This window comes from Stegodyphus dumicola, chromosome 6 (genome assembly GCF_044657685.1).
Source record: "Stegodyphus dumicola isolate Sdum_Otavi_A_Nest chromosome 6, ASM4465768v1".
Lineage (NCBI taxonomy): Eukaryota > Metazoa > Arthropoda > Arachnida > Araneae > Eresidae > Stegodyphus > Stegodyphus dumicola.
In genome coordinates this window covers 46,626,581-46,651,110 of record NC_140773.1, presented here as the reverse complement: position 1 = coordinate 46,651,110, position 24,530 = coordinate 46,626,581, and the positions used below count along the sequence as shown (strand labels likewise).

Below are 24,530 nucleotides of genomic sequence, written 5' to 3'. Positions count from 1 at the left end.
ATCCAAGTACAAAATAAAATATGTAATTAAATCTTGAAATATTTTTGTAGGATATGGCTGGCCTTTTGAAACCTCAGGCTGCAAAACTCTTAATTACAGCTTTGAGAGATCGTCATCCAAACATTCCAATTCATGTTCATACCCATGACACAGCTGGAGCTGGAGTTGCATGTACCTTGGCTTGTTCAGAGGCTTCAGCAGATATTGTTGATGTTGCTGTCGACTCTATGTCCGGTATGACATCACAACCAAGTATGGGAGCAGTCGTAGCATGTTTGTCTGGCACAGACCGAGATACTGGTAATTTAAAAAATACTTCATGAATAGTATGTATATTTGAAATTTCCCTAATAAATTAATAGGAAAAAATTGCATGTTGTAGTACATATAATTTATGTTTTAAAAGATATATTTTTATTTTCAAGGAAATTAAAGCCCATGTAAAAATGCAAATATTATCAGTTACATCTTTTTTCTATTGCTTTATTTATTGTATGGAGGTGATATGTTTCAAAAAAGTATTACATGGCTGTATTGTCAAGCACTGTTCACCAAAATTTGTTGCTTAGAAAAAGTAATGTTATTTTTATATTTAACAGAGAAAGATAAATCAATTCTTAAACATATATTGGAAATGGATTTCTTATTTTCTATAAATAATCAAGAATGTAGTTATTTTTTTAATTATGAATATTTTTTCATTTTGTTGAAATTCATGAAAAAATATTTTTTTCATATCCTTTATTCTATTGGTAAGCATAATAATAATAGTTTATAAATCTCTTTCATGTGCAGAATTCCATATGAATGATTTATTTGCTTTTAATTGAAAGCTTCTTTCTTAAATTCAAGTATAATGTTTTGTTTTTCTGCCTTCTGTGAAATGGCTTAATTATGCATTTATTTTTATTGTATTAAAAGTTAGTTCTTCACTTTTTGAAGTGATGTCTTCAATTAGTGTTTATATTTTTATGTAGGTATTTCATTGGAGAAAGTTAGCCAATACTCTGCTTTTTGGGAACAAACCCGCACTCTTTATGCACCATTTGAGTGCACTGTAACCATGAAAAGTGGAAATGCAGATGTTTATGAAAATGAGATTCCTGGTGGCCAGTACACAAATCTCCAATTTCAAGCATTTAGTTTAGGACTTGGAGAACATTTCGAAAAAGTCAAAAAAGCATACGCTGAAGCTAATAAACTTTTAGGCGATCTTATAAAGGTAAAGTTCTCAAGATTAATATTTTGCATTGTTTTGTTTCAAATACCATTATTACTTAAGTATGAAATGGAATATTATGCTGTATTCATATAATTATAGTTATTAAATAATAAAAGGTTTTATTTTGATAAAATGTTTAGTAGAGTCTGGATGTATAAACATATTTTAGTTTTCTTGTTTAAACACTTTTATTCTATCATGTGTTATTTAGATCAGCATTTTTTAGCTGTGCGTTAGGCCTTCCTGTACATTTATTTTTGAAAAGTGTTTTAAAAAGTGCCGTATAAGATGTATGAAAGCATTTTAAATTAGTGCTAGGAAAATCCAAAATGTTAATGCTGCAAAAAGCATTTAAAACTTCCGAAACGTGTATTTTTTAAAAATTTTGTAAGAGGTGAGTAATGTATTTTATTTAATGTACAGTGAAATATTTCATCAGATTCTGTATTACTTATATTAATTTAGTTTTAACACAAAACTGCATGAATATGGTTTTAATAATAATTTCACTCTTAAATAATACTTCCTCCATTTTTAATTCATAAAAGTTTGGGGATTATCATTTTCATCTCTATTCATTATCCATTTATTACAGTGTGAAGTAAAATACTTATTTCTATGTTTGCCTGTCATCTGTTGTGAATTATTTATTCAACTAATAGAACCAAAATTTAATAATTCAATTTCTATTACTTTTGCTGCCACTGATTTAATAATATATTTTTATTTTATTGTCACTCATAAGAAAATGAGTTCTCTTACAAAAGTCTGATGTGGACACCACATGACACAAAGGTCTGATGTGGACGATATACAACTTTGCTCAGCCTATTAAATTATACACATTTTTTGCTGCATTTCATGTAAACTTTTTTCTTCGAATTTCCTTGGTGATATATTTCTCATTCAATTAATTCATTTTGCAGCAACTCAAAAATTCATAAAAACTCAAAACATTCTTCCTTAAAAATTGAAAACTATAGAAAAACATAAAACACGAAATACATTTTAAAAATAAAAACAATTTTTACAGTGAAAATTAGAGTTTCTATGCAAAAATAAGGAATTCGGCCAGCGGGCAAGAAGACACATTTTTTAGTGCGCAAAACTGAAAGTTTTCTTCTGGCCCCATTCGGCAAAAAGAGACTGAAGCTGCAGACACTGACTTAATTAATTCACTATTCTGCTGTTTCAAATGTAAACAAATATGGCTGCATCCTTAGGCTTAATTGCACTTAAACAGCTTTTAAATTGTTGATAATTCTACAACTATTGCAGGCAACCCTTACTGTTCTGTTCATATTTACTCCATGTGTGTCGTTCAGGTCAATATAACCTGATTCAGAAAACTAATCTTTTTTGGAGTAAATGACAGGTGCCATTTAAGAAATTGTTTAAAAAAAATAGTAATGTAAGTTTAAAAATAGAGCTAATAATATAAAGCATCTATAAAAATAACAGAAAAATATTTGAAATTGAAACTTACTTTTATTTACAGTTTGATCAGTAATATCTTACATGAGATTTGCAAATGTGATTCTTACAATTGTAGCATAACATATTAGTTTTGTTGTCATTGCTTGATGGACAGAGCTTGCACCTTGCGTATTTGACACACAATGAAGTATTCTCAGCAGATCCCTATGGTGCGTTTTCCCTTTTTCTCTGTATTTGTTTCACATTTTTATTGAGTCCTCACTTCTTGGTAGGTGTAGCCTTGCCTCAATGTGTGGAAAAATTGGTTATTTTCCCAGTTCTTCCAAAAATAGCCTTTGTTTAGGCAATTTGTTTTCGTTCCATTCACTATGTCCATAGAACAAATGCATTGTATGCAGAAGTATCAAGCATGGTATGGAATACTATCATAGGCCAGCAATTTTTTTTTTCTTTTGTGTTTAAAAGTTGATCAAGAGTATGCACAGGCCCTTTAGTTGAATTATAATCCAAGATCATTAATGTTTTTTTTTTTTTTTTTTTTTTTTTTTTTGTCAGGTCTGTTGCTAACTTGTGTCATGATTCAAAGTGCTCATAATAATTGACTCAGACTTATGACTAAGTGCTCATAAGAAGTGCTCATTCATGTTCTTTTTTGGGGATGTAATTAACAACTGCTGTGTCTTTGTGTAAAATAAAATAATGATCTGTGAACTTCTTTGTTTGGCATTTCTTCAAAAAGGTCAGATTTGTTTTTTCTAATGGTGCCAAGCATAGTCATTTTCTGTTTTAGAAGTTCTCCTAAATTGTAAGATATGAAAAAATTATCACATGTAATATTGTGCCTCGAATACCCATAGGTAAGATCACACACTATTCGCATTCCCTGATTTTTCTTTGGCTTTAACCCTTGTTCTTTTCCAGTGTAAATTTGTGTTTTCAGTACATACGAAGTTTTAACTGTCACATGAAGTCCATATTTTGAACTCATATTTAGATGACTTACATACTGTTTGAAAGGACATCAGCCACGAAATCCTATTAATTGTTCATCTACAGTATTATTTTGATATGGATTATATAATTTTGAAACAATTTCTATCCACTTTTTCCAGATATCTCGCACTGCAGCTAATTTATCCAGACTTCTTCTTTCGTGACTAGTGGATTTATTATCAAAACAAATAACTCGTGATATGATGCAAAATTTTTCGAGGGACATCTTTGCATGAAATATATTTCTGCCAATTTCTTTATCTCATAATTTTTTTTAATTCTCCTTATGAGCTAACAATAATAATCTAATATATGCTTGAAAAGTTTTACTTCCAATATTTTTCCACTTTTTTGCATTAACTTTTTCTCCTTCAAATTAGTCATTTTTATGATTTCGTTTTCAACTGTAGAAGTGAATACTACCTCAAATGCACTTTTTACGTCTGTTATATTTTCTGTTGCATATCTTGTGACCCCTGGAGTAGTTTTTAAAATAATAACACCTGTTGATTGAGAAAAATGTGGCAGTATATTCAACTTCCACTTTATTTCACAATTCTTGGACTGAATACTCTCTTTATATTTCATTTGTTGAATATCGGTATCAAAATTGTTGTCAGAAGTTTTTCACTGTCAATTTCATCACTTGTGTGATTTTCATATTTGGATACTTCTCCTTCGCTGTCAGAAGCTTCTATTAGTGTAACTATATCAGGCTGACTCAAATTTATGCGATTTGCCATTTTTTCTCTCACAATAACGAACACAGCTCTTTTACAGTACATCAGAAAGTAAAATACAACAGAAAAAAAGTAACAAAGCAATAAGAGAAAATATATAGTTTGGATCCCTGCCAAACGTATCAACGTTTTTACCTTGCACACGCTTTCGTGATATGTGACCAAACATGTGCGTCAATGAAACAGATTTCAAAAATGGATAAATTAGAGAAACTATAGTTTTTCTTTTAAATTATTCCAAACAAAAGTGAACATGGATGAGTAAAAATAAATGATTAATTAGGTACAAATTTGAAAAATATTCCTTCGAAATAGAAAGAAACATAAATCCTTTTAGGAGTATACATTTGTATTATTTACCAACAATGCCAAGAAGTTTCATGAAAACATCCCTGTACTGTTTTTTTTTTTTTTTTTTTTTTTTTTTTTTTTTTTTGTTCATAAAAAATACATATATATATATATATCATATAGACCCGAATAGAACAGCAGGGGTAACTAAAGGCATAAAAATCTTAACCAGAATAAAAGAACAACATAATTCAGTCACTTTTAACCCTTCGAGGGGCGGTGGTCGCACCCTGAAACCACCAATTTTCGAAATTTTTCCCGCTCTTGTTTCCAAACTGTTTGAGTGAAAACCGATTGATTACTTATCTTTTACCTCTAAATAACGCAAAATTACTGCAGACTTTTAAAATTCGTTTTCAGCGAGAAAAAATAACTTCCTTTTATTTATATTAATAACTTTAAATTTAAAATTTTTTTATCGCACATCATTATTTCTATCATAAACAATAAAAATACAGCAATAATTAAACTGCATATATAAACAATCTGTGTGTATTTATGGTATTTCCTTTGTGGTTTCAGGGCGCGACCACTGCCCCACTAGAGCATTGCGTTACAATGCTCACATTCCCCTAGAGGCTCGGTGGTTGCGCCCTGAAACCACTGCTCTTTATAGTAATGTTTGCTGCTTTGAAATAGAAGTGTTTATTTTCACCCAGATAAGGGGTTTTGAAATCACAGAGTTATTGTATTACCAAACAATACATGCACCTGCCCCCATAAAATATTTTTCGTTCCAGAGATTTTTCTCTGCTTTCAACATGCTTGCTCTCTATGCTAGTACTATGATTTTCTAAATTATTTTGTGTGGTTCCAAAAAATTGCAAATATATTTTTGAATAATTAAAAATAGAAATTGCGCAAAAATTTAATTAAATTTAAAATATTTTGCCAATATTTTATTTTCTACTGTTGAGATTCAAAATGCCTCGCAAAGGGTTAGAAATAGCTGATGCATTAGCGTTACTTGAAGAATTACCTTCAGATCCAGAATCAGTGGTCTCTGAGGATGAAAGTGAAGGAGAAGGAAATACTCCTTTACCCCCTTACCTCCTGCTTATGGAAATATAGAAGATGAAAGTGATGATCAGTCAGAAAATGATGATATAAATTTACCAGGTCCTTCTAGAATTGCAGATGTAACATGGAATAAAATGCAGAATGTAGTGAAATCGTGCAGTGTTGGCTTGTGCGTGTACCGAAAAGATAAAACATGCTTTGAACAGTTCCATAGTTCTTTGACATTAAAAAAATTACTGAGCTTTTTAATATTCTATTGAGTTTTTTTTATCTATTTATCCCAATTTCCTTATTATGTACGTTCTTATGTTTTCACTGCTGCAGAAAAATTACATAAATTATAATTTTTTTTTGATGATATACTTTGTAAAATAAAGTAAAAAATTTATATTTGATGCAATTTTTAAATGCAGTTTTTTTTTTATTCGCAAATTTCGTCATTCATTGGAAATGCGTACGGAAAAAGGTAAGTTGGTTTTTCCTGCTAAGTAAGTTAGTTTCAAAGTCCTAGATGCGTGCTGGTTTCACAGCGAAACCACCACCCACAGATTAATGGGCGGGAGTAGATTTTTTTTAATTCATATATTATTTGTCTCTAGGATCATAATATTCGATTTCTAGTGTTTTTAGTTAAAAATTTTTTTTAAATAATATAGCGTGCGTCAAAGGGTTAAAGCAAGAAATGGACAATTTACCAACATATAAAAATAAAAGTTGAGCTGGCTAAGCCATGTAACAGAGTGTGTATATTTATATACATATATATGCATACTTTATTAATTATTCACCTATTTCTTCTTATAATATATATATATATATATATATTATAATGAGAAAACTTTCCATATACCCACTCCAAGGAATGCAAATTCAATTTAAAACTATGAATGAAAAACAAATTGTGTTCCTTGGAGATAGTATATGGAAAGTTTTCTTATTATAAAGTATTATGAATTATTAGTTTATTACTTTCCAGCTTTAGTGCAAGCCATAGGCTTTTTAATTTCTTTATTTTGAATTTATATATATGTGATATTTTAGCAGTCGGGCACATGAGTGACGAAGCTTGGCATCAGAGTCCAGGCGTTCTTTAGCTGAGTGGAATAAAGCAGAATGATGACACAGAAGGATTTTGCGTTTAATTAAACATCTTTATTCAATTAAAATGGCCGATAATTTTTCTTTTAGATGGAATTCTCCAAATTGCATATCAAATAGTGTTTTAAACTAAATACGATGAAATCTAGGCTTTTGACGTCATAACTATTCTAACAAACGGAAGATGAGAAGCACAGCAGCATAGGTCTTACTAGCAGAGGGAGAGAGGAGCTTCTTTTCCCATGCAGAATAAATCCTGTCGAATAATTGGCATAATAAAAGCAAGGAAAGGAAAAGCCGAAACACTGTCGATGCATAGTTATCCTATATTGAAGAGGAAGTATTCTGATTGTGTCGTAAGCTAATGTGTTGACTTCGTAAATAAAACTTGGTAGTCGAGGTGATTTTAATTCCATTTTCATTTGCAATTGATATTTGTGGCCACAATCACTTGGCACTCTAGTCGTGCCTTTCCACAGAAGATTTACATTTTTGATATTGTTGAGATAGAAAGTAAGCCAGCGAAATAAATCTTAGCACAGTAGAGGTCAAAGCTGAAGTGTGTAGTTATGAAAGTTGAAAGCACATGAAGAGAAAAATTTTAGTTTACAATGGTAGTTCCAATTCCCAATTATTACATCATCAGAGTTGCACAGGCTAGAGCATGATCTAGAAATCACGCAATCCAGAGAAGTTATTGCGATTTTTAGAATGGAGAGGGAGAATTAATATTTTACCATTAGTTTTAATTGTAATTTTAATTCACATGTTTTTCATCTTACATATATGTGTGTGTGTATATATCACCAAAGACACAAAGCAAGAAACCTTGAACCAATATTTCACAAAAACCAAAAATTGAAATTCATAACCAATTCAGAAAAGCTATGATTTTTGTAGAAGAGAGAGTTCAATTGATTTCAATGTCCCCCCACCCCACCCGATGAAGTAGCATTGAAATTGATTGAATTCCTCTTCTGTTTTTGTTCATTTTTCCTTTGGGTTCCATTGATTTTTTTGAAATGGGGTTTTGCTTGTTTGAGGTGTTTTGGTTTTGGTATTATTTTCTAATTTTTTGTTGCATTTATTTGAAGTTAATTGGTTATGAATTCCAGTTTTTGGTCTTTGTGAAATATTGGTTATAGGTTTCTTGTTTTTTGTCTTTGGTGGTAATTTTCTCTGCAGTTTAGCTCACGGACTTTTATTCTGTCCGTACATACAGATGTCATACAAAAACACCATTTAGACGGTTCGAAAGAAGTGAAAATGGATATTTTCATTGAAATATGATACCAAAAATTTTTTGCAATTACAATACTTCCTTTACTTCATACAAGGAAATAAAAATTCATTTTTTTATGATTGAAGTTTGAATTATGCTTATTTGTGCAGAATCTGTTATAATTAATATTTTTTGTAGTCTTTACTTTTCATTCACTTAATAAAATTCAGTGTAAAAATATTTAAGAATATTTAACTGTAAAATATGCATTATTTAATAAATGATCTCTCATACAGATAATTATTAAGTAATTACTCTGTTTTTTTAATTCACCTATTTTAATTATTTTTTAAGAATATTATTGAATAGGACAATTGCTTTCTCTTATAGGTTACACCAACCTCCAAGGTTGTGGGGGATCTTGCTCAATTCATGGTTCAAAACAAGTTAAGTGCAAAAGAAATTCAAGAGAGAGCTGAAGACCTGAGTTTTCCAAGTTCTGTTATTGAATTTATGCAAGGGTACCTTGGTGTGCCTTATGGCGGTTTTGCAGAGCCTCTTAGATCCAAGGTAGGTAACTTTCATAGATAACATTTAATGCTTATTCCTTTTGTCATTTTTTTGCAAGTATCATGTTGTTAATTTATAATATAATGTGCTATTTGAATTCATTTTTTTCATTTTCTTTTGTAAAAATGAGAATAATGAGATGTAAAAATGTGAACTTCTTTGAATTAATTTTTTCCCATTTACTACATGTGAAATTGTGCTGAAAGAGAAATGAAAATACAAATGCTATTTTGAAGAGAGGAATTCAGGTTAAAATTGTATTTACAACAGATTTTTTGTATATTTTAAGTTTGGAAAAATTTTACATAATAAGTAAAATCAAAATATTTTTAAATTCTTGATATGAATATAAATTGGTTTTATTATTAAAATTAATGGGTGAAGAGGAAATACTGCAAGAATATAACATTAGGCTTGAATGGGCTCAGATTAATATTGGTTTTTTAGAAAAATTATGTACATTTTGAGAAAGACTGGCTTGGGTCACTTGGCGTTATTTTCAAAACTGCTACTTATCTAAAATTGGCTTTTGCATAATTTTAAATTGTCTTTTATAGCAGAATCTTAGTGTAAGCCTAACATCTTCGATATTTCAAATAGGTTATATATGACAGTTAGAGGAGGGAGAGGGATTGAACTTTTTCCAAATTATGTGATACTTAAAGTTGAACTCTAAAAATAACATGAAAATGTTCATTATAAAATGATAGCACTGCTAACTCTAATCCAAAAATCAAAAGGCAAAATAATGAGCCTTAAAAGTTAAAACAAATTATAAGCTGCAGAAAAAGAGAATTTAATAGTTGTTGAAGGTTGCACTAAGTAGGTAAATTATGCATGAAATGACACCCAAACTGAGTATTTTAAGTTAAATGAAAAAAAAAAAAAAAAATACACATATACAAATAAAATAATTACATAAAATGATGGAAACTTGTGATCTAATATTTTGTATCCTGGTTTCTAATATGAAGAAAGATAATACAATAATAAATATAATTTATTTGAAGAACATAAAAAAAATAAATGACATTTTTTAGGTGTGTGCACGTGTATAAAAAAATGTTATTTATTAAGTCTTTTTCATCACACACACACATATAAATACATAAAGAAACATAAGAGGCTAAAAATTAAAAGTAAGTTTTTATACCCTTTCTGCGCTGTAGCTGCAGGATTAAAGTAAAATAGACTTAAAGCATCTAAAGTCTCTCTCTCTCTCTCTATATATATATATATACATATATGTCTGTGTATGTATGTATATACGTAATGAAAAAGACTTAGTAATATTGATGGCATAGAATGTTGAATCTGTATGACATTTGTGGCCACAATTTACTTGGCACTCCAATCATGCCTATCCAAGAACAGTAACATTTTTTATACTATTGCAACAGTAAAAAAAGTAGCAGACCGTCTTAACAGCAAAAAAGTTAGAAGAAGAAGTGTGCAGTTATCCAATACGAAAGCTCATTGAGAGCAAGTTTTGGCTTAATTTCCGAATTAGTTACGTCTTCAGCATTATTAAGTCATATGTATGGATTAATTCGGAAATGCCGCAGTTGAGAGAGATTTCGATACATTGCAGATGCTAGGAGAGGGGCATTCAAAAATCTAAGATTTATTTTCTTATGTTCAGATCCCATCTAATGGATAATATGAAGAAATTGCTTGAAGAGTGTAATACAGACATGGCAGTTATTCCTGGTGGGTTAGTGTAATTAGTTCAGTCTTTAGATTTGTGTCTCAGTAAACCATTCAAAGAAATTTTTAAATGACAGTGAAATATGTTGATATTAAAAAGGTGAAAAAACATTAACAAAAAGAGGCCAAATGTATCAAGTCAGAAATAGTGTATGAGTGGATAATAAATGCATGGAAGGAAATGGAATTAAACCCGACACAATACAAAAGTCATTTTAAAAAACACAGTATATCTAACTATCTAGATGGAATGGAAGGTAATTATTTATTTACATATCATTGTAACAATGATGGAGAAGGTGAAACAGAATTCGATGATGTGCCTGAAGATAGAATGGAAGATGAATATGACGAACTTTTTATGTTATCCACTAATGAAAAACTCATAAGGTATGTCATTTCTTTTAAATAAACAGCATTTAGGTACATGTAGAAATCTTATTTTTGTATACTCATCTTTTCCTTGTTTTTAAATGTATCAATTTTATATCTGGCATATAATGCATACTCGGTGAACTTGAAGTGATTTATTATTGTGTTTTATATATAAATGTGTGTTCCTTTTACTCAATTTTTTTTATCATTAAAATCCCAGTTTTCAATAAGGAATTTTTCCCCCATTAGATTCTTAAAAATATGTCTAAAATTGAAGGGAGACCTGGTGAGAGTTTACCTCCATTGGATTTCAGTGCCCTTAAAGCTGAATTAGAAGATAAGCATGGGATAACTCTTGATGAATTTGATGTTATGAGTGCAGCAATGTATCCTAAAGTCTGTGATGATTTTCTTGTTTTTCGGAATACGTATGGACCTGTGGATTGCCTTAATACTCGGATATTTCTAGTCGGTCCAAAAGTTGCAGAAGAATTTGAGGTAAGTTTATTTTTAGTAATAATATATGAATTATTCCATTTACAATTGGACACCCTATTCTAAAAAATCTGGTAGTTATTTTTATCAAAAAATTGGGTCAAAAGTAGCTAGAGAGATAAACATGACAGCTATTTATAAAGGTCTGTTAGTGAAAGTACCATGAATTCATAGATGAAAAAATTTTCTTTAATGAAAGTATGCTCTGCTTTAGCAAGGAGAATATACGGCCTTGGTCTTGCTGATTTCGCCCAGACTCATCACACAAAGTGAATATATGTGCAAGTGCTTATATCTCTTCAAATTAAGCAAGAAAACTGAGACTTTAGAGTTATAAGTAACATTCATATTTAAATTCCTTCTTTCGCTGCAAGTGCAGATGATATCTTAATTGGCATGCAAAACTGTTAATCAGAAATTCTCAGTTTGAAAGCAACCGATATCAGACTTTTTAAATTGTTTTTAATCTTCTTCAATGTGTTTAAATTATTTTGTAATAAATTTTATTTATGAAAGATATCTTTAAGGAAATGGCATGAAAAATCATTTACTGCAGTTTCCCCCCCTCCCCCCGAGCAATCTTTCATCTGTTTTTATTTTAACTTTTTGGCAGATTTATTTATAATTGGGTGATATTCATCATAGTCGAGTTAAGTATTGTTATAAAATTTTGTATTTAGTGAAGTTATCTTTAAAATTGTTACAGTAGGCAGATCTCTTTAACATTGAGTAAATGGCTATCGCACTAGGTAAAATATCGCCAAGCTGGTGACAGTTGTAGTAACTTATTTTTGTCACCAAATGTAATGAAAAATCACCAAAAGTCGCCGAGCTTGACGACATTATCGTCCAGTTCACGTATAACTGTAATTGGTATTATTCTTGAATAATTGTAATTAATCTGCATATGTAAGTCTAATTTAACCCTCATATGCCTTCCTGTAATTTTGAGAAAGTGTAAGGTACTAGAGATTTCATGGTAGCTGGAGGAAAACTATATAAGACTGGAGAGAGCATCAGTTTATCCGTTGTTAGTTGTTTAGTTCAATGTGAATTTAGAGTATATGTTAGCTTTGCTCTTTAGGTGCACTTTGCATTGCATCATGTTTAATGTTCTTAATAGTTTGAAGTGTAGTTACTGATTGTACTCAGTGACACTGTGAAGAGCTGTACAAGTATTTTTGTGGAAACTTCCAGTACTCCGAAGTTTTTTTTGTTGTTAAAATAACTTCATCGGTTTTGTGTGCACTCGATCTATTATGAACCCATGCACATGCAACAACTTTTGCTATCAGAAGTGTGATAGCTTGCTGGTGGCAAGAGCAATGGATAAGATCCTAAGATGGTTGGTAGTGATTTTGCTGCATTCCAGAAAAAGATAGTAGGGGCCATCACCTCCTTTAAAGAAGAGATGAAAGTAGGTCAAAGAAAATGAAAGGAGAAATTACTGCTGCAGTGGACCACACAAAGATGAGAAAATCGTGTGTGGTCCCCAGAAGTCACTGCTTTCAAGCTTTTATGATATGCCAGATGACATGATCTGACATATCAGATGCATTAATTCATTCCAGTTGACAGTGCAAGAGATATAACTTCAGGACTAGTGTCAAGAGATTTTAGCATTCTCCACTGTGTCTGTCGTCAAAGCCTCTCGATTTAGGGGGCTGACGAGCCAATGATCATGTTTTTTCCATTGGACCTTTCAGACTGAGCATCAGAAACAAGGGAAATCTTTTTCCTGCAGTACTTCATCGATATCATCCAGGATTCCTGAAGTGTAAATGGCGGATATCAAGGATTTAAAATGCACTTCAGTGTATGCTATGAAATTCGAGGTATCCCAGCATACAGTTCATAGAGATCACCACCCAATCAGAGCTGCTGAACTCCAGAAACCAGTGGATCAAGTGACTGCTCATCTAGATGATTTAACAAGGCAGGTGAATGCCTTGAAACAGAATAGGAGTGACCAAGAAACTGACCCATAAGGTATTGTGATTGAATAGGTGTAATTAATCTATATATTTAACTGTGACCATACCAGCCCTCATGCCTTCCATTAATTTTGAGAAGTGGAAGATATTAGCAATTTGTCTTCGGCCAGGGTAAAACTATATAAAACCAAGGAGAGCATCAATTTCTGAGTAGTTATTTAGTTCAGTGCGAGTTCAGAGTATTGAGATATCTTCATGTTAGCTTCGCCCTTCAGATGTGCAGGCCCACACCGACAATAGTTGTAAAGTTATGCTTCGCATGATGGCACTGAGTCAAAAAGGCACCAGGCAGTCATTAAAACAAACAGTTCGTCTCACTGCCTGTCTGAACAAGACTCTTGTCTTATTTGAACGCCTTTCCGGGAGTCGACTCTGGTAAAACCTGGGAAACTACTACTATACTTAGGCAGTCTCAGATACGGGTGTTTAAATTCAGTCTCCACAGGAACTGAAGTCATCGCTGGTAATGGCTGTTTCAGGCTTGGCAGGGACCGTATGTACTGTCTTGTCCATTGGTTGTGGTGAAGCTATATTGTCAGATATTCATGGTTGTCTGGGGGGAAGCACCCCCATCAATGGAGTTGGTAAATTCAGCGAGCCTTTAAACTGGTTGGGGTTTCCAGTGGGCGCCTGGAGCTTAAAAACTGCATATTCATATCTTTCCTTGGTGCCTAAAGCTGACATCTGTATACCATTACATAGTGTTAGCAGGCCGGATTGATAGCTGGTCTGTTTGACAGTGTTTAAGTGACTTCTTTCTGCTGTCCGGGGTTGTGGTCCCTTTGATTGCAGATATTTTTACCATTCCTCTAGAACGGAGATGTGGAATGTGAGTTGCTGAGTATTGGTCGATTCGATGAGCTAAGTCAAAGACTCAGCTTAGCTCGCCGGCTCGACTGATAGGTTAGCGGCTTCTTGGATCGCCTCTGGGATTTGGCGCATCTAGGCAGTCTGTGTTAAGGCAGCCTGGAGCTTGCCAGACCTGAGTGCCCCTTCCTCCTAGCACACTGTCTTATTTGATGAAAAGTTGTAACCAGGGCAGGAGTTCGTCTCTGGTGCTCTCTTCTGTCTTGTTTGAATGTGAAAATACTTGATGCCGATGCGTATGTAAGGGTAGATGCATTCGATAAATAGCTTAATCCTTATTTCGTGTCTGCTGTTGCAATGGTAGTAATATGTGCAACAATTATCTATTGCTTGTTGTTATTGTTTTTCTACACAAAAAGGGTAAAGTGTAGTTACATATTATGTTAAAATTAGGATTAGGTTAAATTTTAATTCGGAAAAGCAATGATTTGAGCATAATTACTCGAAAACTGTTTACCTCTCATGTTTGAACCATTGTCGTGTTCTTGGCGGCATAAATTATTAATATCTAAACCATTTTCCTCTAAAGTCTTTAATAAGAATGTTTTTCATACCTGTTGTAACAGAAAATACTACTAAAAACCTTTCTTCAATACTCATGTCCGTATTTTCTAAATTAAGATACCTCATACAAGTTGATATCTGCTCTTGATGACTAGCATCAGGGGTACAATCAAGTAAAATAGAAAAATGCTTTACCTGTTTGACTTTATTTAAAATAATTTGCTTTATATTATCCCCTAATAAGCTAATTGTTTTATTAGTCCAAAGCGATTTGAATCCCGAAGGACTATTAGTTTCATTTTGGCATTTTGCGTCGGACTCATAAATGTCGGTTCACTTTTCAAACTGTTGCCACAAAATGTTAGAGTCCTGCATTATATTTGAAGAAATTAAATAATGAAAAATCTGCATAAATGTATGTATATTTCTCGTATTGTGATAAAACAACGGTACATAGAGTCATCGAATTTTGAATAACGTAATCCTCCAACGAATATGAGCATGTGGAAGACCAAATTTGAAATTTGAAATTTGTTTTATGATCAATTTCCTATTTTTTAAAACTTTGACGAATTTTTGATTAACAAACTCAAGGATTTCAAAGCGAGCAATGGCAACGTTGTGCAGAAAAAACATTTTTATCTCCAGCGCGTGAGTCTCTGTATCGGAAATTCTAAAGATATGCTTGTTTTAAAACTATTTTGCGATATTGCTGTTGCACTGGATCTTATGGTTTAAGTGCGAGAAACATGATATTTAATTAAGAAAGGTAACACACAAAATGTTAAAAAACGCCCCTTTGGACGTAATTTAAAATCTGAAACATTTCAGATTTTTTTTTTTTTTTAATTTTATTTTCTAGGTAATGATGCATATTTTTTTTAGTTTGAATTTTGTTAATACATAAAGATGTGATAGGGTCAAACTTTGTGATCATTTCTATACACTTTGAAAAATTATTTCTTTCGAATAATTTGTTACTGGAACCACGGAAGGCTAAGTTTTGTTTGATTGAAAACTGAAGGGCGTAGATAATTCTTTCAACAACATGGCGTCAATGCTTAGTCTATTTTTTTTTAATAAAATGCGAAATTCCGAAATAACAGGTTTATTCTTTCATAATCCTTCTAAGAAATCGGGTTAACTCCTTCGTTGTTTGGCAAGATTCGACAAAAGTACATCTAAAGAAATTTACGTCCATTTTTGTCTTTTGGGAAACTGAAACTCGAAACCAAGTTTTGGTAATATCCAGGACCATTTTCTATTATGGCTTGAACTCGGGATGCCAATAATGGACTTGAGCATAATCCGGAATCATTAGGCACAGGCAAATGCGTATGTAATACAGAAATTGTAGATTTCAATAGTATTTCTTCTGTTTTTTTCTCACCGGCTGCATTGAAGTTGAAGGTTATTTCCACGTGAAAACACTTTCTAATTCTTTCTGATTATTAGGTTCTTTTGGTAATTTCAGTGGTAGCTGAGATGTTGATGGACAGCTAGTGCTAGTAGTGTCAGCTTGGGTATTCTTTTGGGTTTTGGAAAAACTGAGTAATTTTAAAGTTCTGGTTTATTAAAGGCTTCCTCTCGCTTTCTTTTTCTTCATTACATTCTGATACTTGGACAGTTTTTTCTGTTTTTCTTCCGACATATGGGGGAAAATAAAAACAGAAAAAGTATAATAAAAAGTAGAAAATAATTATTATAAGAACTATTGCGTAAAACACATCTTAATAACACTCGGAAAATCAATGTTTGAAATATTTTACCGTACTTCTGAAAAAGTGAGTATATCTTAACCCACGGGAAAGCGCGTGGGGTGTATCATACCCCAACCCTACATAAAAGTGGAATATTCCTAACGTGTGAAACTGAAATTCTGTGCTGGTTTCAGTAGCTGAGTTTCTAGTTGTGGTTGACTTTTAGAACTGCTTTTTCTTTGCCTGTGTGTTTCAGAAAAAGATTTATCGGTATTTTGTTGGAACTGGAGTATGACACACCCCATGCACCTGTCCGTGTAAGTGTTTTTCTGACTGAATATTTAGTTCAGAAATTTATTTCTAGAGTGTAACAGTAAATATTTCTACTCGCAAGTGATTTTTAAAGTACTTGACGTTAAATTCTTAAAAATTTTTAACTGCATTATGTAAAAAGAATGAGTCCCTATGAACTGGAGATGCAATGCATGCGAGATTTATTAGAAATATTTGAAAGCAATGAAGATTGCATTTCGGAAACTGAAGATGAAGCTAAGAATATTTTCTACAATGTTTTGGTTTCGAAAAAGATAAAACATTAATCCCTGATGTTCCTAAAAAAGGAAAAACTGTTCTTATATTTTCAACATTATCTAACAATCATACTATACATGATACTATTGGAGAAAAAAAAACGTCAGGAATTATACAGGGTTCGTGGCGGTCCTTATAAGTCCTTATATTTGAAAATAAAATATAAAGGCCTTTATAGGTGCTTACTTTTTCTTTAAAGCCCTTATTTTTTTGTTTTTAGTGCTTATTTTTTTGCTTTTAGTGCTTTTTTTTTTTTTTTAATGAACCCGCTTTTTTACCCGTACCAAAGCCGAAACTAAACAAACAACTTTTCTTCCTAATATGGAATGTCAGATGAGTCATACTCCCGGAAATAGCTTTTCCCCCTTTCTCTGCATTAACATAACCTTTGGTGTGCACGAAGAGTACAGAAAGGTGCCCATCGTTCTATTGGTCAAAGAATTGCGAAAGCAGTAGAAAATTCCACTACATTCGACGTTCTTTTCCTCCCACCCAAATACTCATGGAGGTAGGAAGTAATTTCATTTTTTGGGCCAATACATTATACAGTACAAAGGTTGGGAGGTCTCCCCTTTCTCCGCAAAATCTTGAATATTGAAACTGTTACAGTTTGCTGCAAAACAAGCAACGGACCCCTTTTTTGGGGGGGTCACTTTCCAATCTGGATTGAATAGGACTAAAAGTTCTGCGGTCTACCAACCCAAGCGAAGAATGATTCTGTTCCGGAAATTTAACGCCGTCTGTTGAAAATTAGAATGAAAAACACCAGTTATTTAGTTCTTTATTCTCCCAATACCAGCAGTTGTTGATTCCGTTTGCGTAATATCACGTAGGGAAAAATTACGGTGCACGTATTGTGCAATAACGTTTGCGATATTTTGCAGAGATAATTCATTTTGATGTTCAGTTGGAGATTTGTTTATGAACACTTAAAAGAGTTTTACTGTGCTTTCTAAGCAGAATATTTTTTAGTTCCGTTGGTTTATTTTTATATAATGGACATATTGAAATGTCAAAAGCATTTATTTAGCGGAAAAATCTAAAGAGCGGCTACAGTCTTTCTAAGTAGAATATTTTTTAGTTCTGTTGGTTTATTTTTATATGATGGACATACTGAAATGTCAAAAGCATTTTTTTAGCGGAAAAATCTAAAGAGCGGCTACAGTCTACCCCCCCCCCTCCCGCTCCTTCAAGTTACGCTCGACTATCCGAATGTTCGCCAATTTCCAAGTATGTGGGTTAGTTAAGCTTTTACTGTTAAAGCTGCAGGAAGCAAATTTCTGTCTTCTGATTTCAGAAATGTTCCTCTTTTTTACTTAAATTACTTTGCTTGCAATATCTGTTAAGAGAAAAGTGATATATGATGAAAATTTAGAAAATGTTCAGAATTTAGATTTAAATTATTTAAATATCAATATTAGTAGAAAAATAAATTGTATTTATTATTAGGTTCCAAGCGAATACAATAAATATGCCTTATTATTATTTATTTTCTCTATTTTTAACTGAAATTTCATCATTAAATCTTGTAATATAGTTTAGTTCTTCATAGTTTTTCTTTTCCTCTCATTGTAAACTATTTCTGTAAATTGAACTATTATTTAAAAAAAAAAAAAAGTAATTATTTTCCATGGTTGAGGTAATGCTTATTCTCTCTTAATAAGTACTTCATTTCTCATATTTGGAATTACAAAGCTAATTTTTAAGGTTATGTAGTTGTGTATGATGTAATTAGACAGGTGCTTATTTTCTTTCTTAAAATGTGCTTGAAAAGTGCTTATAGGTGCTTATTTTTTAACTAAAATGTGGCTATGAACTCTGTTATATGTTTTAATAATATGACTAAAGGAGCAGTGGATATGGGGGATGAAATGTCTGCCAATTATTCAATTGCCAGAATAACAAGGAGGTGGCCAATGGTAATTTTCTTTCCTGCACTGAATGTTGCTGTAATAAATGCTTGAATTATGTTACATTCAACTGCTAATCCACCAACCAGAAACAGAAGTCTGTTTTTGAAGGACTTAGCATTACAATTAATGAAAAAAAGTATTGAACAAAGATCAGAGATTAATACTTTTTGAAGAATTTGACGTACTGCATGCAAAACAAAAGCAGAAGTTTCGATGAAGAATTAAAACGAATACATGAAATTCGAAACAACTAAGTATAAAAGATGTGATAAATTTTTTGCCCTCGGGCCAAGGACAGAGGAACGTGAATGCAATGTTTAAAATGTGAAAACATTCTGTCCCAAGAACACTTGAATGTATTTCGTTCAAAGTGTGAAGAAATAAAATAAGCATGGTGTATTAGAGATGCGATGAAACTTAGAGGCATGATGTTTATTTTTTTATTATTTTCATTTATCTTAACTGTAAGATTGTTTCGAAAATTAATTTTTTGAAACCCAATTATTATTCACGTATTTATAATACACGAGCACAAAACAAAAACAGTTTTAAAACTAAATAATACTATTTTTATCATATTTTAAATATTGGGGTATGTGATACCCCACACGCCCACTCTAGTAACTTTTCTTGGTGCGACTTCCGCCCGGTTAAACCTCTAAATCTTGGAAAATATATGAACTTTTAGGTCAATACCAAATATTTCAAGGAGATGGAGGTATACTTTTGTTTATTAAAGTAAATAAATTAAATTTAAAGTATGTATTTAAGATGTAGTGAAATGATGAAACATTTTCCTTCGGTTTTCCGAATAGCTAAAAATCGGAAAATGGCCAATTTTTGATTTCAAAATACCTTGTATATTTTTTCACTTCAAATCTCAAATAGGTATATTTTAAATTCAGTGGTACTCCATAGATATGTCAATCCTTTCTTCTTGGAAAAAAATAATTTTAATTTAATAAGCAAATGGTTTATTAAGAAACCATTTGCTTATTAAATTCAAGTAGTTATGTTCAAAATATCGGTTTTCTGAATTAAAAAGCTAACCTAAGTTTAACATAATATGTAACTACATTTACCTTTTTTTTATGTAGAATAACAATAACACCAAACAATCACTAAATAAAAAACAAAAACATAAATGTTGCAACAAATTACTACGATTGCAACAGTAGACACAAGATAAGAACTAAGCAATTTGTCAAATGCGTCCACAGTGCACCCTGTACCCTTACGCATTGGCATCACATATTTTCATTCACGTATATTTACATGATCAGCTTAACTTATGTCAAAAACTGTAAAAAGCATTAACTGATAAAAATCAAAGCGATATAAACAGTATAGATCTTATGCATGAACTGCAGTTTTTGCAAACTTTTGGAGAAAATGTAGCATTGTCAGTTAAACTGTATGCTATATCTTTGTCAACATTATAGGGGTGTGCAAAAAAGAACTTTAGATATATTCCTAGATATCAGCCCTAGAGCACTATTTGTGCCCTGTTGTAATCACAGTTTGGAACTTGTTGTAAACTACACTGCATACAACAATTTATTCAGTGCAAACTTCTTATATATATGTGTGTGTGTGTGTGTGCGTGCGTGCAGCTAAAGTGTTTGTCGCCAATAGTTTATTGGTTGCTTGCTTAACTGTAAATTGTTTTATACCCCGTGCAGTTGCAGCGTGTAATGAATATTACGAGAAAGCTAAGTCGGAAAAATTAAAAATACAAGAGCATGTGCATTTAATAAATAAATTTAACATTTAATAAATAAATTTAAAATCTGTATATAATAGAATTCAGAAATATGCAACCGACAAAAACCAGTAAGGATGAAAAAACAAATAAAGTGAAATAAATGAATATCTTTATTATATGCAGCTTAAGTGTTTGTTTGTTGCGAATAATTTATTGGTTGCTTTCATAACTGTACTAGCCAATAGGGTGAAGTTGCCACAGCACAGGGTTGCCGTTTCAATTGAGGCATAGACAATTTCCTGTAAAACTTGCTCTTGCTATGACCATCAATAAGTGTCAGGACCAAACGCTTAAGTGTGTTGGCATTTTTTTACTTGAGCCTGCATTTGGACACGGTCAACTTTAATTGCCTGTACAAGAGTTCGTGAAAGAACGGACGTAAAATTAAAAATAATTGATGGTCATCTGCAAGGCGAGCTTAAAAATGACAGAAAGATCTACACAAGAAATGTTGTGCAGAAAGAGATCTTTGACATGCGAATTAAAATTTTATTATTTAAATCACCTTTATTTATTGATCTAGCGGTGGCTCTTAATAAATATACCTCCAGTGGTTTATTTCATTGCACTCTACTTTAAGCAATTAAGCTAGTAGAAGGAGGAAACCCCGTGGGGCAGTAAGCAAAGGCCTGCCTGCCATTACTGCCTGCCCTGGGTAATTCAGTTTGAATTAGCAAACACCTTTGCACAAATCATTTTAATTACAATTTATAATATCTAAAACAGCATTCATTTTGTATGACCGCTAGGCTTTCTAGTATTAATTAGATATGTCTATTAATTTGTTTTTAATTTTAAGATAATAAATAGTGTTCAGCAAAATAGTTGGTATCCAATGAGTTTAGTATATTAATTTCGTTTTGCTTGCAGTATTACTTTCTATAACATGTTGTTGTTGTTGTTGATTAATGCTCACTTGTCTGACCTATAGTCAGCCCATGCCCACGAAATTCTCTGTGGCAAGGAGCGCAAGATACACCTGTCGTTGTCAACACTCTTGAGCACCTTACAGGTGACAGTGCGATTAACTCAGTTTCGGCCGCAATTTTGATGGAAAGCACCCCGGGGTGACGGGTCCGAGGGTCTCCTCATCCCTTACCACCAACCTTTAGAGAGGACTTTTGCCTCAAATATTTAGAATGCCCCCATGCCGCACAGACACTATACACTTACAAACATTCATGTCTTCTCTGGGATTTTTTTGGTTTTTCATATTATTATGTTAATAATGCTTCAAGTGTTAACTGTAAGTAATGTCCCTTTAATATTGTCACTACATAAAGGCGCTTGCTAGACATTTGAACGATTGCTCCGATTAGGCATGGCGCGGGCCTGCAGATGTGCTTTACAATGTGTTGTATTTATTGTTCTTCATAGTTTGAAGTGTAACTACTGGTTGTAATCTGTGATACTATGGAGAGTTGTACAAGTACTTTTTTTAATAAATTTCCAGAACTATGAAATGTTTCTTTTGGTAAAATAATAAATTTTATCAAGCTATCATCAGTTCTGTTTGCATTCAGCCTGTTATGAATCTGTATGCATGCAACAGTATATTAAATTCAGGCTTTGTAAAAGGCATTTAATAAAAGATGATTTATTGTAATTTAAATTTTTATTCATAATATGTATGTTTATAGTTTCATGATTTACAATATTGCTACCAAAATTCAAAATTGCAATAAAATTACAATTTATTTCATGTACCTGATATACAAATATTTAATATTTTAACTTTTTTGCATAAGTGTGTATCAGTCATAAATAAATTTATGGAAAAGTACAGTCAGTTCGAATGAAATAAATGAAAAATTGCTTTTTGCGAAAAAAAAAAAATTCTTAATTTTTTTAATCATTTGATTAAAAATAATTTTCAGGAATGAAATTTCCTTTAAAATAAAATAGCATTAAAGTTAAAAACAATGGCAAACCTAGGTTCAAACTAAGAAATTCTGATTAGTAATTCCTAATGTTAATCACAAGACTACTGATACTTGTTTTGAAAGAAGAAATTCAATTCATAGTAATGTTGTTTTAGCCTTAGATTTCTCACTTAATTTGAGAGTTGTGAGCTCTCCTAGTCTATACATATTTATTTTAAAAATCCTCTTAATTTGCAGAATTTGGATGAAAATGGTGAGATCAAGCTTGTGCGCCATGCTTGCTAATGTTATCAAAAATCATGATTTCTATGAATGAATACTTCATTTTCATGTGCTCACTAGTAAAAAAAAATATATATATATATATATATATATATAATGTAAAAGCCTTCAGGGAAAGAAAAAAAAAAAAAAAGCCTTATATTACACCAAAAGGGCCTTTTTTTGTGTGTGTATTTTGTGTGTTACCTCTATTTATTTATCATGTTCTTCACATTTAAACCATAAAATTTAATTCAACAGAAATATCACAAAATAATTTTTAAAGAGCATATCTTTAGAATTTCCAAAACACAGTCTCGCATGCTGGAGATAATTCCCCCCCCATACAGTGTTGCCATCGCTTGTTCTGAAATCATTGAGTTTATTAATCAAAAATTCTTTAAAGTTTGACAAAATATGAAATAGATAATAAAACAAATTCCAAATTTGGGCTTTCAGATGCCAATAGGAAGACTACATTATTCAAACGAACGACGCGGCGCGCAATGAACTGGAAGTTGATCTGTCAGCACTATCCTTATCTTCAGGGCAGATGTTTTTATTTTATTTGGCTTATAATTCCTTACTAAATGTAGTATTTCATCTCAATGTACTCTGTCTTTGATATGATTTAAATCAAATTCCTTGTCATTAGAAATATCACAAATACACATCAAATAGTTTTCTGGTTTCAATTTTTAAATTTCGACTATGAGTAATGTATGCTTTATGCATGCGCGCGTTGAAAGAAATGTTTAATAAAATAAACAAATAAATATAAAGCTTCTTTTTTTTTTTTTTTTTTTTTTTGTTTGTTTGTAAATTTGATACCTATTAGATCATAATTGCTCTTTATTTCATAAATTACGGTTTCATATTTTTAATTTTATAATTTCTGCGTGCCATCTTACCAGATTTAAACTGATGATCTATAATCCAGAAAAACCGTTAATCCGGAATCGCTGAAGTTCCGACGAGTCTGGATTAAAGACTTTCGACTGTATTATGTAATTTGCAGCATTACTTTGTGTTAATTCTCCACATATTGAGACTTATAATTCTAAGAATGTAATTGAATTTATGTATTTTAATTAATTAAGAAAATATATTGTTAATGTTCCAAAATTCCATTTCTTAGGTTAATATTGAAAAGGGAAAGACATTGCACATAAAAACTTTAGCAGTTTCTGAAGGCAAAAATAGTGCTGGTGAAAGGGAAGTATTTTTTGAACTGAATGGACAACTGCGATCTGTTTTCATACGAGATAAATCTGTTAAAGAGGTAATAGACATTTAATTGCTAATCTAAAATATAGAGAAAAAAATTACCTATACTTTTTAATAAAATTAAAAATTTTAAGTTAGAACTTTTTTGTTGATGTTAATAAAATAAAACTATGAGATATTGATGATGTGGAGGCTGGGGTGTAAAAACTTGCTTAAAGGTTTTTCTTTTCATGTGCAAGTTTTTAATTAAAATTCACTTTTATTTCTTATACTGTTTAGCTTTTAGATTGGAAACTAAAGTTTTTTTACACTCTTCTTTTATGACCTTACATTCAATCACATAGTTTTTCTTTTGTTTCAACCATCACTTGTGCTATTACTGACAGAGTGTTCTAAATATAGCTCTTCTCTTTAACTTAAAATAACCCCTGCATTCCTAGAAGAAAGTGCTGCAAGTTTAGTTCTCTGGATTTTATTTTCAGCAGCATTTGTCAGAGTAGCGAAATTGTGCACTTTCTCTATTCCTTGAACATTATTTGTAATTGCTCTTTAAATGTTTAGCATAAAGTTCTTTGACATGGACCTTTAGTAGAAT

General features: G+C 31.6%; 1 protein-coding gene across 5 annotated transcripts in view; it reads left to right on the top strand.

Moving 5' to 3' along the window:
• Positions 1-24,530, top strand: part of PCB (Pyruvate carboxylase) — a 129,527-nt gene that overhangs the window by 98,563 nt on the left and 6,434 nt on the right. For all 5 annotated transcript variants that reach the window (XM_035358796.2, XM_035358793.2, XM_035358795.2 and 2 more), the window contains exons 17-21: positions 51-300; positions 978-1,222; positions 8,474-8,653; positions 10,985-11,233; positions 23,847-23,990. In XM_035358796.2, the coding sequence (XP_035214687.2) occupies positions 51-300; positions 978-1,222; positions 8,474-8,653; positions 10,985-11,233; positions 23,847-23,990 (1,068 nt within the window). The remainder of the gene's footprint in view (positions 1-50; positions 301-977; positions 1,223-8,473; positions 8,654-10,984; positions 11,234-23,846; positions 23,991-24,530) is intronic.